Source organism: Dysidea avara, chromosome 5 (assembly GCF_963678975.1).
Source record: "Dysidea avara chromosome 5, odDysAvar1.4, whole genome shotgun sequence".
NCBI lineage: Eukaryota > Metazoa > Porifera > Demospongiae > Dictyoceratida > Dysideidae > Dysidea > Dysidea avara.
This window is the reverse complement of record NC_089276.1, coordinates 19,967,379-19,982,639: the sequence shown is the minus strand read 5'-3', so window position 1 is coordinate 19,982,639 and position 15,261 is coordinate 19,967,379. Positions and strand designations below refer to the sequence as shown.

At 38.2% G+C, this 15,261-nt stretch overlaps 1 protein-coding gene across 1 annotated transcript; it reads right to left on the bottom strand.

The window, feature by feature from the left end:
• Positions 1 to 2,562: 2,562 nt before the first annotated feature.
• Positions 2,563 to 10,724, bottom strand: LOC136255084 (general transcription factor II-I repeat domain-containing protein 2B-like). The gene is made up of 7 exons (XM_066047804.1): positions 10,587 to 10,724; positions 6,893 to 7,011; positions 6,668 to 6,846; positions 5,133 to 5,301; positions 4,997 to 5,086; positions 3,758 to 3,925; positions 2,563 to 2,642 (listed from the first exon to the last, which is right to left on the bottom strand). The coding sequence occupies exons 2-7, from the start codon at positions 6,903 to 6,905 to the stop codon at positions 2,563 to 2,565; spliced, it is 699 nt and encodes a 232-aa protein (XP_065903876.1). The 5' UTR covers positions 6,906 to 7,011; positions 10,587 to 10,724.
• Between the last annotated feature and the right edge of the window lie 4,537 nt (positions 10,725 to 15,261).

Sequence of the window (15,261 nt, the reverse complement as noted above, 5' to 3'; positions counted from 1 at the left end):
TTATCACCACAGTCATAGGGAAGCCATATCATGCTGTTGCAATTGACACCTTAATTGTATTGCCAGTGAAAAACTGGGACTCAAAGGAGGACAAAGGTAAGTCTGTGATGTATGAATTGTATGCACTGCGGCTGGCAAAAAAGCACATCTTGGGATGAAGTGACATTGAACAGTGAAAAATCAAATCCATATCCTTATGCATTGTCGAGTTATGCTTGTCTGAAGCCATCAGTTAGTCAATTAGTAGAAAATTCAGTGATTTAATATTCCAACGTATTTTCATGGTGTGAGCACATGTAAGATTAGTTGCTCTAAGATATTACAAGTATTTAGTGTGTTGTAACTTGCCAATGGTTGAAGCTTTGTGTACCAAATTTTCACAGGTTTTATCCCAATTCTTTACCTTCCAGAGCATCCACTGTACAAGTAGCCAACAGCTAAGCTACTCACCATTTTAGATAGTTTTAAACTGAGGTTGACTGTATCAGGTGAGCTCCAAAAGGGGTGGGTGGCAGGGCCCAGAAAGAGAGCAACAGGCTGTTTAAAAAAAAGAAGGTATAGGGGGGTGAATTAGGCTAAGTTATGGGCCATCCAGGCCTCAAATTAAAGCACATTTACAGTACAGGTCTTTATTCAACACCATGGAACTGTACAGCCATATACAGCCATCCCCAGGCTGACCAGAACTCCATTAAGGCCCCACACCACACATAGGGATTGCCACTGGGCTTGGGAAAAGCAGCCAGTGAAAGCAGACCACTCAACTCTAGCTGAATTTGCTTGTGAAATTTAATAATAACTTTGTCTTCTTGGTGAAAAATCAAATCTGCTGACATGGGTGTGATAAAACTGGTTTTCCCAGACCCTGTCACACATCTTGGATGCACTAACATGCAAAAAGCACAGTATAGGCATAGTGAGGAAGTTATAAAAATAAAGTAAATAAAGCTACTGTACAGTACAACACATAAAAACAAACATTAACAAGATAAATTGGCTATATACTTAAAGCATTCCAATCAGCGCTATCACGTGCCAAAAAGATTCATTGAGAGCAACTGATGGCTTTATGAGCATTATAGTTCTACAAATTACTGTAGGCTGTTGAATTACTGTTTGTAGGGTGCTAATAGAGTCTAAACACTTGTAATGTAGATAAATGTCTTACGGGTTGACTTTTTTGTAGCTAACTCTTTACAGGGTGACTTGTTTCTAGCCGTTTCTATAGAGGATGATGTGTTTCTAGCTGTCTCTATACAGGATGTCTTGTGTTTAGCTGAACTCTCTACAGATGACTTGCTTGCAGCCGAATTCTCTACAGGATGGCTTGTTTGTAGCTGAACTCTCTATAGAATGACTTGTGACTTACTGAATGTTTTAATAGGGTGACTGCACTATTAGAGTATCTTGATTGAGCATTTGTTACATGGAGTTGGTTTGTGTAACTCAGTGCTTTTATCGTGAGTTCTTCTAAACCACTGAAAGGTTATTCTATGATGATAAATCTACCAATACACCAATTTTCAGCTCATTCCTATAAGTGGTTTGCCTTGTACAGGTGTCTGCCAGATAGAATAGCTCCATACAGTATCACAATTTTTCAGCAAAATGAAGCCTTATCCACCTTAGAGCACTGGAGAAGACAGAGCCTGTAAGTGTTTAGGAGCCTAAGTGAAAATCTTTGAGTGCATTACCCTACGATTTCGCACTAGAACATGCACTGCTAATTTTTCAGTTCATGATGATCTTAGTATCTATATGACTGGATTTGGAAAGCAACTCAAATCCTGCATTAAACGTTTTGAGATAATAAGTTCTACAATTTCAAGCCTTGCTAGGGTAGTGAACACACATATGAAATTTACACAAAAGACGCATCAGTTTATTACATTGCAGAACATTTACAGTGCTTATTGGCTGCTTCTTTTCTCCTATCAAATAAGATATAGTTGAAAAGCTGAACTGTTGGATGTATGAAGTATAGTATCACAACTACTGACAGAGAAGTAAGATAGACTCCACAATGGCACAACTGAACCCCAGACACAAAGTTACAGGGCCACAGTGGCTCCTTAAGTGCTGAGATGCAGCAGAATCGGTGCATGTGTACACAGCGTTTGGGTAACTGAAACAGGCCATCCACCAATGCACCACTCCAATCCAGCCCCCCACCAAGGTCAGAATTCCCTATTTGAGTCTACCACACCCCTCAGAATGCCTACTCTAAAAAGCAGTCTCGAGAAGTTTGAGTAGCACGGATGGTTAAACAAGCAGTAAGGTAGTGTGCCTATCCACTGCCAACATTAGTTTGATTTTGCCCGATGTGTGTATATAGGGCTGGGTGGTATTGCAATTTTGGTGTTCAATATATTGTACAGATAAACTTTGCGATATATATTACCATTTATCATGATATTTGATAGGTGACTGTTTTATTAGGGTATCTAAATCTTTTGCAATAATATTGTACTTGTAAGCATCCAGCACTTGTCAACCTAGGGTTGCGTCAACCTGAAAGCTGGTAAGGAGATGCAACCTTTACACCCCACCCACATATACAAGTTAACACAACAAATATTCTACAAACCATTGTATGGATGGTTCTTCTTCTGAAGTACCCAATTCAATATTTCCAGTAGAACCTAGAAAAGCATGATGCTTTTACTATAGTAGGACAGACAAACATTTACACACATGCATTGTGCTGGAAATTCTGATGCGAGATAAATAATTTTGATGTAATTTTTAAAGACTGATAACACTTAAATTTAAAGTTTCTCTAATGTGTCAATTACATTGTGATTAAGGTAATTAAACTTTAATGTTAACTAAGAGATGGTACTACCTCCCGCAGCAGTCTTGGTTGCCCATAGCAAAGTGTTTCTTTACAAGCACACACTTTTCCATCTGATGAGCAATTAGAGTTGCACTGATAATCAGTATCAGCTATTGGCCTTATTTTTGTGTATCAGTATCAGCAAGAGTAAAGAATAAAAGAAATAATAATAAAGAATAATAAAACTCTTTAAATGTTTACTCTTGGTATCGGTTAGGCAACTTGTGCAAAACAGCAGCAGATCCAGATACAGATACACATAAACATATAATTATGAACACCTCAACACCGTTCAATACAAGATTGCAGTGTCAACTGTTGCACACTTGCATTCTGATATTAATTTATAGAGAGCAAATCATCAGAGAAAAGGTCTTTGTTCCTATATCAGATCGGTTTTGTTAATCGACTTGATACTACTATTTTACCGTATAGAAGAATACTTTGGCGATCGAAAACTTTGGCAAATCAGTCCTGCATGCAGATACACCTGTATATATGGCCTAAAATATCACATCTCTTGATTTGGTGATTTATTAGATGCAATTGCAATATTACACAGCATTTATATTTATCATGTCATTGAAATCAGCTGCAGAAAATACAGACTTATTGTATCGTGCAATACTGCATGTTATCATTCCTTTTATTTATCTGCACAATAAGTTATCTTATATGTATAAATTTCAAGGGGCATAATTTTGCAGATTTAGCAGTTGCCCCCAATTTTTTGTTCTCAAAAGTTAATGAAAATCAGGATTCAGTCTATGTTGTACAATAGAAAAGTCAGCCATAGTATTATTATATCCTTGAAAATAAAACCACCTAAATCCTGAAAATTGCCCCACTGTGAACATTATATGCCTGAGAAATTTGTAAGTATACGGTATACAATATTGAACAGTTGATAATAATACATACATGTAACACGCAAAAGATCTTTCCTGGCAATTATTTCTTTAAGAGTAGCTTTTCCATAAGAACCAGGAGGTTTTAAAACAACGCCTTCCGGTAGTCCTTCCATTGTGATACCATACTTAGAAATATACTTGTACGGCATTACTGCTTTGGGGTCATTAGTATATGCACCTGCACAGAAAAAATTCTATAAAATGGTGTGAAACTGCAATACAAACTTGGTTAAGCATCAAACAAATTTGGAATTGTACATGCCTGTATTTAGTATTACAATTGCCATTCATCACTTGTCTATGTGGAGTGTAGGTCAGCTGTGAATCTAGTCACAAGACTCACAATTTGGTAATGGATATATGTGTATATTTCCTGGGTTATTCAGGCGTTAATCAGAAACCGATGCTCTTCATCTGCATGTTGTAATGCAACACCTTTTTCTACATTTACTACATTATCTACTCTCTCACAGCTACTTATCTGTATGAAATTACCAATCACATAAGTTCACCTTACAACTAGAAAGATTAAAAAGTAATCATATAACTTATATGCAATGGTTTTCAATGATCAATCCCATAGATATCTTTGAATTTGCAGGAACATCAAAGTCATGAGCAAATCACTTTCTGGTTGACTAACTGATTTGGTACTGGGAAAGGCAGCATATGCTGATGTCTTCCCAGGGAGCTGATTACAGCTCCAAAACAGAGTACATAATGGTGTAGTACAAGTAGGCAGTCATGGCTCTCTTCTGAATAGCCATACAAGAAGGGAGTGATATACTAATCACAATTTTAAATCAGTTGTATCAGCTGATCTCCATCTGCTTAACATGTCACTATAGTCTGGTGCACACATCCGGCACCTTCAACCGCTCATTTTTTCCGTGTTTTTGAGTGCTTAAAAGAGGGTCAGCTGCACCAGACTAATTGTCATCCTGCATACAGAACACTCATAGATTTACAGCTTAAAAGCCACATTTACACTGTATGTATCGTTGGCATACATACATGTGGATGTACCATAAATGTGGAAAATCTGGCGGTGAATTTAATTGGCAGTTTAGCAATTTCGGTGTTGACCAAATGATGCCAACATTGCAGTCTTAATAATACTAAGAATACAGCATTTTGAAAATTAAAATGACACCAATAGCTAAAATGGTGCAAAACGCCAAATTTTTAGCTCGTCAATATTTTCACTCATACAGTAATGTATACTCAATCAATTACCACACATCCATACCATAGCACTCATTAAATATACCTTGGACAGCTGTCCTCAATGGTTCAGCAGAGTTAGCTTGCTTAGCATTTGTAGATGGGAGTGAGTTGTCTATTGTACAGTGCAGTCAATGCAATACAAAATATATTTTACATACCAGTGCAGTGTTGCAGTGAAGCAATGTACCCCAAAAAAGAATGTGGTATGTGTGAACCTGACTTTAGCAAAAAATCACAGCCAGCTTTTGTACCACCAGTAATGTGGTTGCCTTCATGCACAGCCACAAAAACAAAGTCAAAACCATCTATCTTGTTTCCATGCTCAACCTACACAGAACAAACATTATGTAATATAGAATGTTACCGTTTGACCCAACATGAAAAACAGTATGAATTTAAAGGCTAAATTAATGGTACCTGTACAATGGCTGATCTCTAGTGAATCATGTATACACCTACAGGTGTATGCAACTGTATGAAACAACCACCTGTCCATTATAAAATTTAAAAAATAATTTTCATTTTTATACTTTTGGATATTGCATGGGCAAACGTACAACAAACTTCAACTAGCAGTTATAAGACAAAACCACTGTGGACCATTATCACGGTATTATAGATTTGTAAGTGGTTCTGTGTACAGTACTTCAGTCATACTTGCATAGGCTTGTGAGCAATATGCAAGATTTAGATAAGGCACAGTCTCAAGACATTTATATATAGTCCCAGTGATATTTTGTATAAACCCACTCCATTACATACTATAATGTGAATAGAACAGCTGGAAATGGTTAACTAAAGATTAACTATATTCATATATACTATTATGGTAGTAAAAGTTGTGATTATTTTGTGAATATGTCAGACACAAAAAATTGTAAACAATCCTATGATGGCACTTCTATCCCATGCCCGGTCATCAAAGAGCCTTGGGTGCAATTTCTACAGTAGTTTGCCACCAGTGTTCCTCATGTGTAAGTGCAGTGGAACCTCAGTTATCCGAACTCCTTGGGACCAGGGGTGGTCCATAAGTCTGAAAAGTCTGTACCTCTGAAACTGTGTATAAATAACCTTAGTATTTTTAATACCCTAATACAACAGTCACAACTCAGATAGAGCAATCATCTCCGTAGTTCGGTTAACCGAGAATCTGGATAAGTGGGGTTCGAATAACTGAGGTTCCACTATTTTAATCTGATAAGCATATAGCAAAAAGGCTAAGAAATAAAAGTTTACTAACTATAGTAGCTTGTCGGCAATAGGGAGACCAGTGTATATAATTGCTGTGGCATTCTTTAGCCAAGAGCTAGAAACTTAGTTACCTCAGAAATCAAGGTACTATGGCCTCCACATCTACATGTTGTAACACACCTTCAGTTTTACACATACCTGTTAAACAACACAACTTCAGTTCACTTTTAAACAAGTTAGTAGTTGTGTGAGGCTTCAGACTTGCTGTGGTATTAAAAGATTACATTGCTTTATGTGGGGTGGTATAACTGCAAAATCCTTGATCCGAGCTTACTTTGATTTACTTTGATAAACTTAAACTTAGATTTACTTTGACTAGTTTGATTTACTAAAATAATTTACTTTGAAGATGAGCTTTGTGGGATAGAAGCACTATTTTATCTAGTAGAAATTTCCTTTCGAATTTATTCCTGTGGCTACAGCTCTTCACACAATAACTTACCAGTAAACTGAGCGAATCACGCAACTTTTTCACCTCCTTCTTGATGTCAACAGCCTTGTCTTCACTGTTCATGGCTGCTGCTGCTTCATTATACCTATCCTTTTCATCACTTGATAAAGACTTCCACTTCCTTGAAGCTGCTGCATTCTTTTCCCCCAAAGAAGAAAGCATCTTGCACTCTACATTAAAATTGGTTGCTGTAACTGTTACAAATTAAATGCTAACCTGCAGAAGCCATATACTCTGCATGGTGTACATTGGAACCAGATATGGCACGTTTTTCACATCAAATTGTAGGTACCATCTGGGTTTGGTCGCTTTCCTGATGATTCCTTGTTCATTTTCTGCACAAAATGTATGCACAAAATGTATGTTGGGTCAAGCACATATATATTACAATAAAATTACAAAACAAAAGTATCTTGCAAACATTGGTATCTAAGCTATTAGTTTCTTGCAGATAATTATATGCTGAAGAGTTGTGGACTTGCAGTATATAGTAACCCACCAGACAAACTCTACTTTAGCCCTTTTTTAAAATTTGTTTGATCAGTGTACATTCTACTTTGAAAATTTACATTGCTAGCTATTTTTAAAACAATTTCTAGTGGAATACCAAAGCCTCCCTAGCTGGTAAGGTGAGAACTTGTGCACCCTTCCAGTCTGTTATATGCATTATAACAAGCAACAAAGTAACAATAAAATTTGCTTTTTCTCCTGTCCATTTTCAGGGGTCTGTAAAATACATACACCAAGCATCTTAGCCAATGTGGCGAACTGTGCCAAACTTTGACTTTGTCCTAACCCCTGTAGATTGGAAGTTTCCTATCACCTCCAGCACAAAAACTGTATAGGTTACAACTAAACCAAGAGTAGAAGAGGAAACTTCCTTATTCCTTTTTATTGGACTAAACGTAAACTTAAATAGAGGAGCAGATCAAATCTGGTGAGCCTCCTAAGCATAGCGCTACACATATCACGGTAAAACACTTAATGTAAATGTATGTTTTTTGTTTCTCACAAAGGAATGATAGTATGCTAGGACTAGAATATTCTGCTGGCAGAATAACAGCAGCTTTGCAACTGGAAAGTTACTGTATACGTCAAATACATATCCCTTAGTAGCCATCTATTTTCAGGTTTGGCAAAGTAACTACAGCAGTACAGCCCAAATGCAATGTTGAATTCACTTGTACACTTGTGATTGATTGAAAGTATATACTTTCACAGCCACTCCCTTAGCTCTCTTTGACTGCTTTTCACAAGTGAATTTGTAAGGACATGTGTTGACCACTGGGTACGATCAGGATACTTGGAATGCCACTAGCCAGCTGAAACATGAAGCTAGACTAATGGGAGCTCTTGAATAGTTTTCCATGTGCATTACAGCTTAGATAATACATATCCCTATGGATGTGAAAATAATAAGCACCACCTGACCTAGACTAGTTTCGCGCCCCTAGAGAAATGATTGCCACATTTGTTTCCACATTCTCTTGATTATAAAATGTTTTGAATGGTCCTGAAAATTTTGTCTATTCATTACAAAGTGTACTGATACTGATTTTAAGCGGCTGCTTATTTCGGTGGGTTGTTATGGATGATGATAAAAACTGGTAGTAAAAATCACAACACCAAATGATTCAAACTACAGATTGGTTCACACCTTAAACTAAAAGAGCACGTGAAAACTGTTAGTTCTTTATAGTACTTGTCTGAAAACTTGGAAACAAAAATGGCTGGTCAGGAATCTAACTTGAAACCTAACCTATGTCTGCAGCGGAAACATTTTAGTCATAGGTGATATATAGCATATATTAACGGTTTACCAAAATGCTGAGAACAAAACATGATTTTTCAGAAGCAAAACTAGGGTAGGACAATTGCCTTTTTGCAGAAATCTATGCACTCATATGACAACCACGGTGATGAATGGGTCAGATGGCATTCACAGTCCTATTTCAAGCCTGGAGACTTCATATGAGCAGCTTGGCCATTTTCTGCTAAGTAGCTGGTTCAATATAGACTGTACAGTGTGATGAATACCATCTATTGCTAAAAATGTAGGTTTTGGCTATGCTAAATTAAAATCTTTATATTCACATATATAACACGTACAACCTATTCATGTACATAAATCGACAGCTTCCCAAATTAGGTCACAATTCTTAAATGATATCTAGTTGCTATGTGCCAGAGAGCTTGCCACACATTATCAATGTGAGGGAAACCATCATTTCAATTAGTTTAGCGTTTGGCGTAGCTGACCTGCATGCAGAGCGTGAGGGTCTGGTGACAGCCACTTTATACACTTGTGCCAAGTGGAATGCAATCAATTTCCAAGTGTACGAAAAACAAATTAACAATTTCCAGTTACATCACAGTAAAAACAATTCTGTGGCCATAAACTTCCACATTAAAATTGATATTAAAAACTCACAAGGGAGTAGGGTGTTGTGTACTATTGCCTTTCAGCATATTATAGTTGTAAGGTGTGCCAAATTAGTTAGAGACTAGATGTAAGGAAATCATGTCATAGTATGCAGTTAATTGAGCAATCTGATTGGACACACCAGTTTTCCATAAGACTGGTACAGGTACTGAATGCGGTTGTCACCACACACTTGTGCTCTGCGCATGGGTCAATCATGCCATATTACATTACAGCAATGAATACTGATGCAATGAAGAAATGCATGTAGCTATTTTAAAAAAATCGAACACTATAATCACTACATCTGATGGATTTCATTTCCCACACCGCATAAAGTGGGGTGATCACAACTTGAACGACAAATTCCCGCTTAAGAAATGGAGCCCATAAGTATGTAATGCACTTATCATTTGTTAGCCCACTATCCCCCTGGGACAGTGGGTGGGCAAAAGTGACTAAACAAGTGATCAAATGCACCACCATTTGGACAAGTCAGATAATCAGTCCTCATACATCCCCTCATAACCCCTGGGGGTTTAGGTGGGGATTTGAAAAAATCAAAGGCCAAATTCCCCACCATATGGGTTTATCTTTCATTCAAAAGTGAGTCAAATCCCTTCACTGCATGTAGCCTCAGGGGTGGGGGAGGATAGTGGGGCAAGATTTTAATACACACAAAAGTCAACATTTATTGGATTCACAGTAAACACCACCGCTGATAGGGGATTAGATTTCAGTGTCCCTGTCAATTTCAAAAGAAACTTGAAATTTACTGGATTATTGTGATGTTGTGTGGTCACCTTCAACTGTGCAGTACTTTAAAAATTTGAACGTATTCATTCTCATTGATTCCTGCCACGCAAGGTTTTTCGTGGCTGAATGTAGAAGATTCCATACTGCCATTGTTGTTTATAGAACTCTTCATCACCTGTCACCAGTGTATTTGAGAGAGACATTTAAGTACACTACAGCTGTCACCTCTCACATTGGAAGAAACAGTCATCACCTTTTTGTGCCCAGGGTACGGACTACATTTGGCAAGAATAGTTATTATAAAGGTACTCAGATGTGGAATGCATTGAACTCATCAATTTACCCTGCGGCCAATCTTGGAGAATTCAAACACTTGTATAGGTCTTACTTTTAGTATATTTTGTCCTGTATACTTTATGTGATTATGTTGTATGTTATGTATAGGGCACTGCTGAAAAGCATTAGTAAATCTACTGATGCAGTCTTTCCAACAAAAAACAATTTAATATCCACTGTGACAATACTTTGACATAGGCCAGCGAAAATGGCTTTGGGAACATGGAATACGTTGGGTAAACTGCTAGACCAAGTGCTATATGCCAAGGTACCATGTATGAACTACTTCGTATATGGGCGAGCAAGCTAATTGAACGTTTAATTTAGTGATGAGAAACCTCGGGAGATAGATACCGAGATAGATACTGCATTACTAGTTACTGCATTATTTTGTACCTTTAGCTTAGGAAGAACTATCACCAGTCCAAGGCTAGAGTAGCTATGCCAGCGAAATAAGTTACCACAAAACAGACCGAGGAGATGACTCGACTGCAGCTGAATCTCTATCCCTATAACCAGGCTATTTCGATGTGCTTGGTGAATTCTAAACTTGGATTTCTAAATTGTAAATAACCGTATTATATTAGGCATTCCAGTATCCGAGATTTTTAAATAAAACAATTCTCCGTCTATTCCCCAATAGAACCCTGGCACAAAATAACAACTCGTGTTTAACTTGGGATTGCTCTGTCGTCCGAGCTCCAATGAAGATGAAAATCGCTGTGGGGTTTGTCCACATGCTGATCATTATGAAAATCTTAGTTTTATCGTGCGCGTTACATATAAGTAAGTTTTGTGTTGTTTTGTAATCTTTTCAAGCCATGCAATGTATGTAGAATACTTTAAAACTTTAAAAAACGTACTGTTGGGTGGAAGGTAGTCACTGGTGCTTACTTTAAAGTGCGTAGTTACTTCGCTCGGGTTAGCGATTTTCAGCTCCAGAACAATTTTCTGATGGCTGTGTCATCAGCTCAAAAGTATAAACCACTTCAAAGTTGGCCAACAATGCCATAATTGAAACCACAACTCCACCTTAGGTATTGTTGCATCATTGTGGCACCTCCACTTTAGTTGTTTACCTTTTTAAGTTGTTAACGTGATGGTTTTACTTACTTGAGATAGCCACTTGCCTATGGGTATACACCATTGTATTGAGAAGTGTGCAGTGGGTGAAACATATTTGCTCACCACAAAGCATACAAAGATTACTGAGATCCAATACTATCTGAAGTTACTCTCATTACATGTACAAACTTGCAGTTAGAAGCAACTATAGTTTCAAGATAGTCCAGATTGCTAGATGGCTTCCTGATTCAATTGTGCCATTTTTCCCTTTAAAATGTATGGGGAGCCCTGGAGAAAAAATGTGCCTTTTTTCAGTTTTTAAGCACTGTGCATGCCAAAGTAGCTAATTCCAACCCAACAAACTATATATTTCTGAGATCAGCAATCAATACTCTATCTATTGAGCATATAAAAAGCCCATTTTTCCAAAATTTAAAAATCGGGCTGGAATGCCTAATTATATGATGGGCTGTTTCCCATATTATGGCATAAAACGTACGGTATACAGTGGCGGATCTAGGATTTTTAAAAGGGGGTTTCTGAAAGTTAGTTTAGCTAAGTATCTGATGACATTTCTCCAGAAAATTTTGAGATTTTAGACTAATTTTAGTTAGCAATTACAATCAACTCAATGCTCTAAACTGCATGTAAATACTATATAGCTAACTACAGAGCAATTATGGTGCAAATATGGTGACTACAAGCTGTAGCTTTGATTGCTCTATTAGAGTATCTCGATCGTTTTAAATGCAGTGGGAGATGAAAAGTGAAGTGCTGCTATGGTTTAATAGCTATAAATGGTGTTAGTTAAGTGTAACTGCATGCATGCTACTGAAATACAGTGGTATTTACTGGTATATAGTTGTTTGCTATGACAAATTGTCAGTATAACAATGTTTAAGTATTGATACTACCACTGAGCTAAATTTGAAAGGGGGTTTCTGTCGAAACCCCAGAAACCCATCTAGATCCGCCACTGGTATATATCCCGTATTATTTGTGTGAAGCGGGTGAGGGCATCATTCGTAATTCTAAGCGACCATATGCGCCACAAATTGTCAATCACACTATACAGTGAACGGATATATGGTTTAGAGATAGTACAATTGGATTCCAATCCCATTACCTGCGTCGTCAACTTGAATGCGCAATCAACACAACCAGCAACCCGGAGAAGCCTGCAGCAAGGATCCGCTGGGCCACATTGCTGTTTCTGTGTTCAGGTAAGGGCTGGTACAGATTTCCAGGCAGTAGATCAAATGTCGCATCTTTGAAAGCGTTGCAAGACAACTAACTGCAAGGTCCTCAGCACGAGGGGTCACCAACTGCTTCGAAATCTCGTACACCTCCAGTAAAATCCTGCCTGAAATACGAAATCTTATGTTGTTATCGTGATTCTGATTCTATACTCGTTCTGGTACCGTAGCTTACACTCAACTGCTCCTGCACAAAAGTAAGAATGAAATCCGATGCTCCGCTCCGCTTCGGATTTGTATAATCAAGTTGTGGAAGCCGCACAAAACCAGGAGCTGTGGAAAAAGCCGCAAAAACCAGGAGAGAATGAAATCCGATGTTCCGCTCCGTTTCGGATTTATATTATTATTAAGCGAGTTGTGGAAGCCAAATAAAACCAGGAGTTGTGGGAAAGAAGCCACATAAACCAGGAGAGAATCCATGCAAACTGTCCAAAAGTATATCGATAAAATCCGATGTTCCGCTCCGTTTCGAATTTGTATTAAGCGAGTTGTGGAAGCCAAACAAAACCAGGAGCTGCGGGAAAGAAGCCAAACAAAACCAGGAGCTGTGGGAAAGAAGCCAAACAAACCAGGAGAATCCATGCAGATTGCTCCTGCACAAACGTAAGAATGAAATCCGATGTTCCGCTCCGCCTCGGATTTGTATCAAGCAAGTTGTGGAAGCCAAACAAAACGAGGAGCTGTGAGAAAGAAGCCATACAAAACCAGGAGAGAATCGAATTTAGAATGAATTCCGATGTTCCGCTCCATTTCAGATTTGTATTAAGTGAGCTGTGGAAGCCAAACAAAACCAGGAGCTGTGGGAAAGAAGCCATACAAAACCAGGAGAGAATCAAATTGAGAATGAAATCCGATGTTCCTCTCTGTTTCAGATTTACATTAAGCGAGTTGTGGAAGCCAAACAAAACCAGGGAAAGAAGCCGATTTATATTAAGCGAGTTGTGGAAGCCAAACAAAACCAGGAGCTGTGGGAAAGAAGCCAAACAAAACCTGGGGAATTCATACAAACTGCTCCTGCACAAAAGTAAGAATGGATTTACTTAGCAAACTGCAAACTTAGCAACATAAACTTAGCAAAACTTCATAAACTTAGCAACACACCAACTACAAAAGCAACTTAAGCATACACTGAGATGCTCCTGGTTTTGTGGGGTTTCACACCAGATAGAGCTTTGACAGTTGCTCCTGGTTTTGAGGGATTTCGCACGGGATTTCCCCTGAATGATTGGCCTTTTCCTGGTTTATAGGGCTTCAGCTGCGAGTTGCTCCTGGTTTTTTAAGGTTTCATTTAATAGTTGTGCCAAGGCTTTACTCCTGGTTTTATATGGCTTCACAATTCCTCTCAATTTCGTAAGGCTTTGCTCTTACATGCCTGCTGAACTTCTGTTTCTTTCTCTCACTACTTTTTAGTGATTTCAGAACTTATCACTCTACACCAACCTGTAATTTAAAATCAGATTTTGCAGCTCTCGTTCGATTTTGCGAAATCTTTTGAAACCCGTGAAATCTTGAGAAATTTGTTCAAGATTTTGAAATCCGTACCACTTTTTCGTGAGTTGGTGACCCCTCGCCTCAGCAGCATAACACAATTTTACTGCGTTCAGCAATCCAATGCATTAGAGGAGCACGATCTTCACAAGGTCGTTACATCAAAAGTGCTCCTGTGGCCTTGGTGCAATCAGAGACTCAGTTTTTGATTTAATTGTTTAAATGTTATTTGTATGTTCTAATCTTAAAAAAAAAAAAAAAAACTTTTACTGGTGTCCGGAAACCCCAGCCACATAAATTTTTAGCATTTTCTCAAATTGCAAATTTAGACCGTTCTTTCTCCTAGCACCCTACACTTTACCACTCACAAATTCTGCCGCTGATAGCCTATTTCATTAGCTACAATTCGGCACCAAGCATGTTAGAATCCGTTCTTCTCTCGAGGAGAAATTAACAATTTTCTAATACATGTACAACTTTGTCCGGAAGCGCCTGCCCTTACCTAACGGTAGGAATGAAAACTATGATGATCATAACACACGTACATACTGAAAACTACAACATACTACTACTTATTACCTAACTATATACTTATTACTACCTATACGTACTTAACGTAACCAATGTCAAAGTCAGGAAATTCGTCCTCAGCAGTAAGCGAATACTGGCGGAGTATCCTTTTTGGTTGGGGACTATTCTACGGAACGGAACGGAACGGAACGGAATGATGGACTAAACTACGGAACGCTTTCTCAAATTGAAGCTTGCAACTTACCATTGCTGAAACTGCCCTTACGAGTTATCAGTGGCACCTCCAGTGGGTGATTAAAGATAAGATAAAGGATCGATTGTGGGTTCTTGTTGGTTGTCATTAGTAACGAAGTATTAATTGTGGGATGAGCTGTATCAGTGATGTTCATCCTTGGTTCATCTGCGGATATACCAAGAAGGGCACTTTATGTGAGCTGGTTTGCTCATTTTGACTTTAGAAAACAGTCTGAGCCGGCTTTTCAAGTCGTATGTCAGTGTACAAATAAAGCAAGCAGGAAGACACTGGTAACAGGAAAGAGCCAGCTGAATTAAAACTTGAAGAATTTTGTGCAGTGTGAGAGGAGCAAATATTGGCAGATCCCAAAGGGGCTATATTCTGCGAACACCACTGAATTGTATGCATGGAGTTTTTAACAGCCGGTGCAGTGGACTAATGCTGTATTCAATAGTGAACTGATATTTTCTGTTGCACAAATTCAAGGATGTGTCTG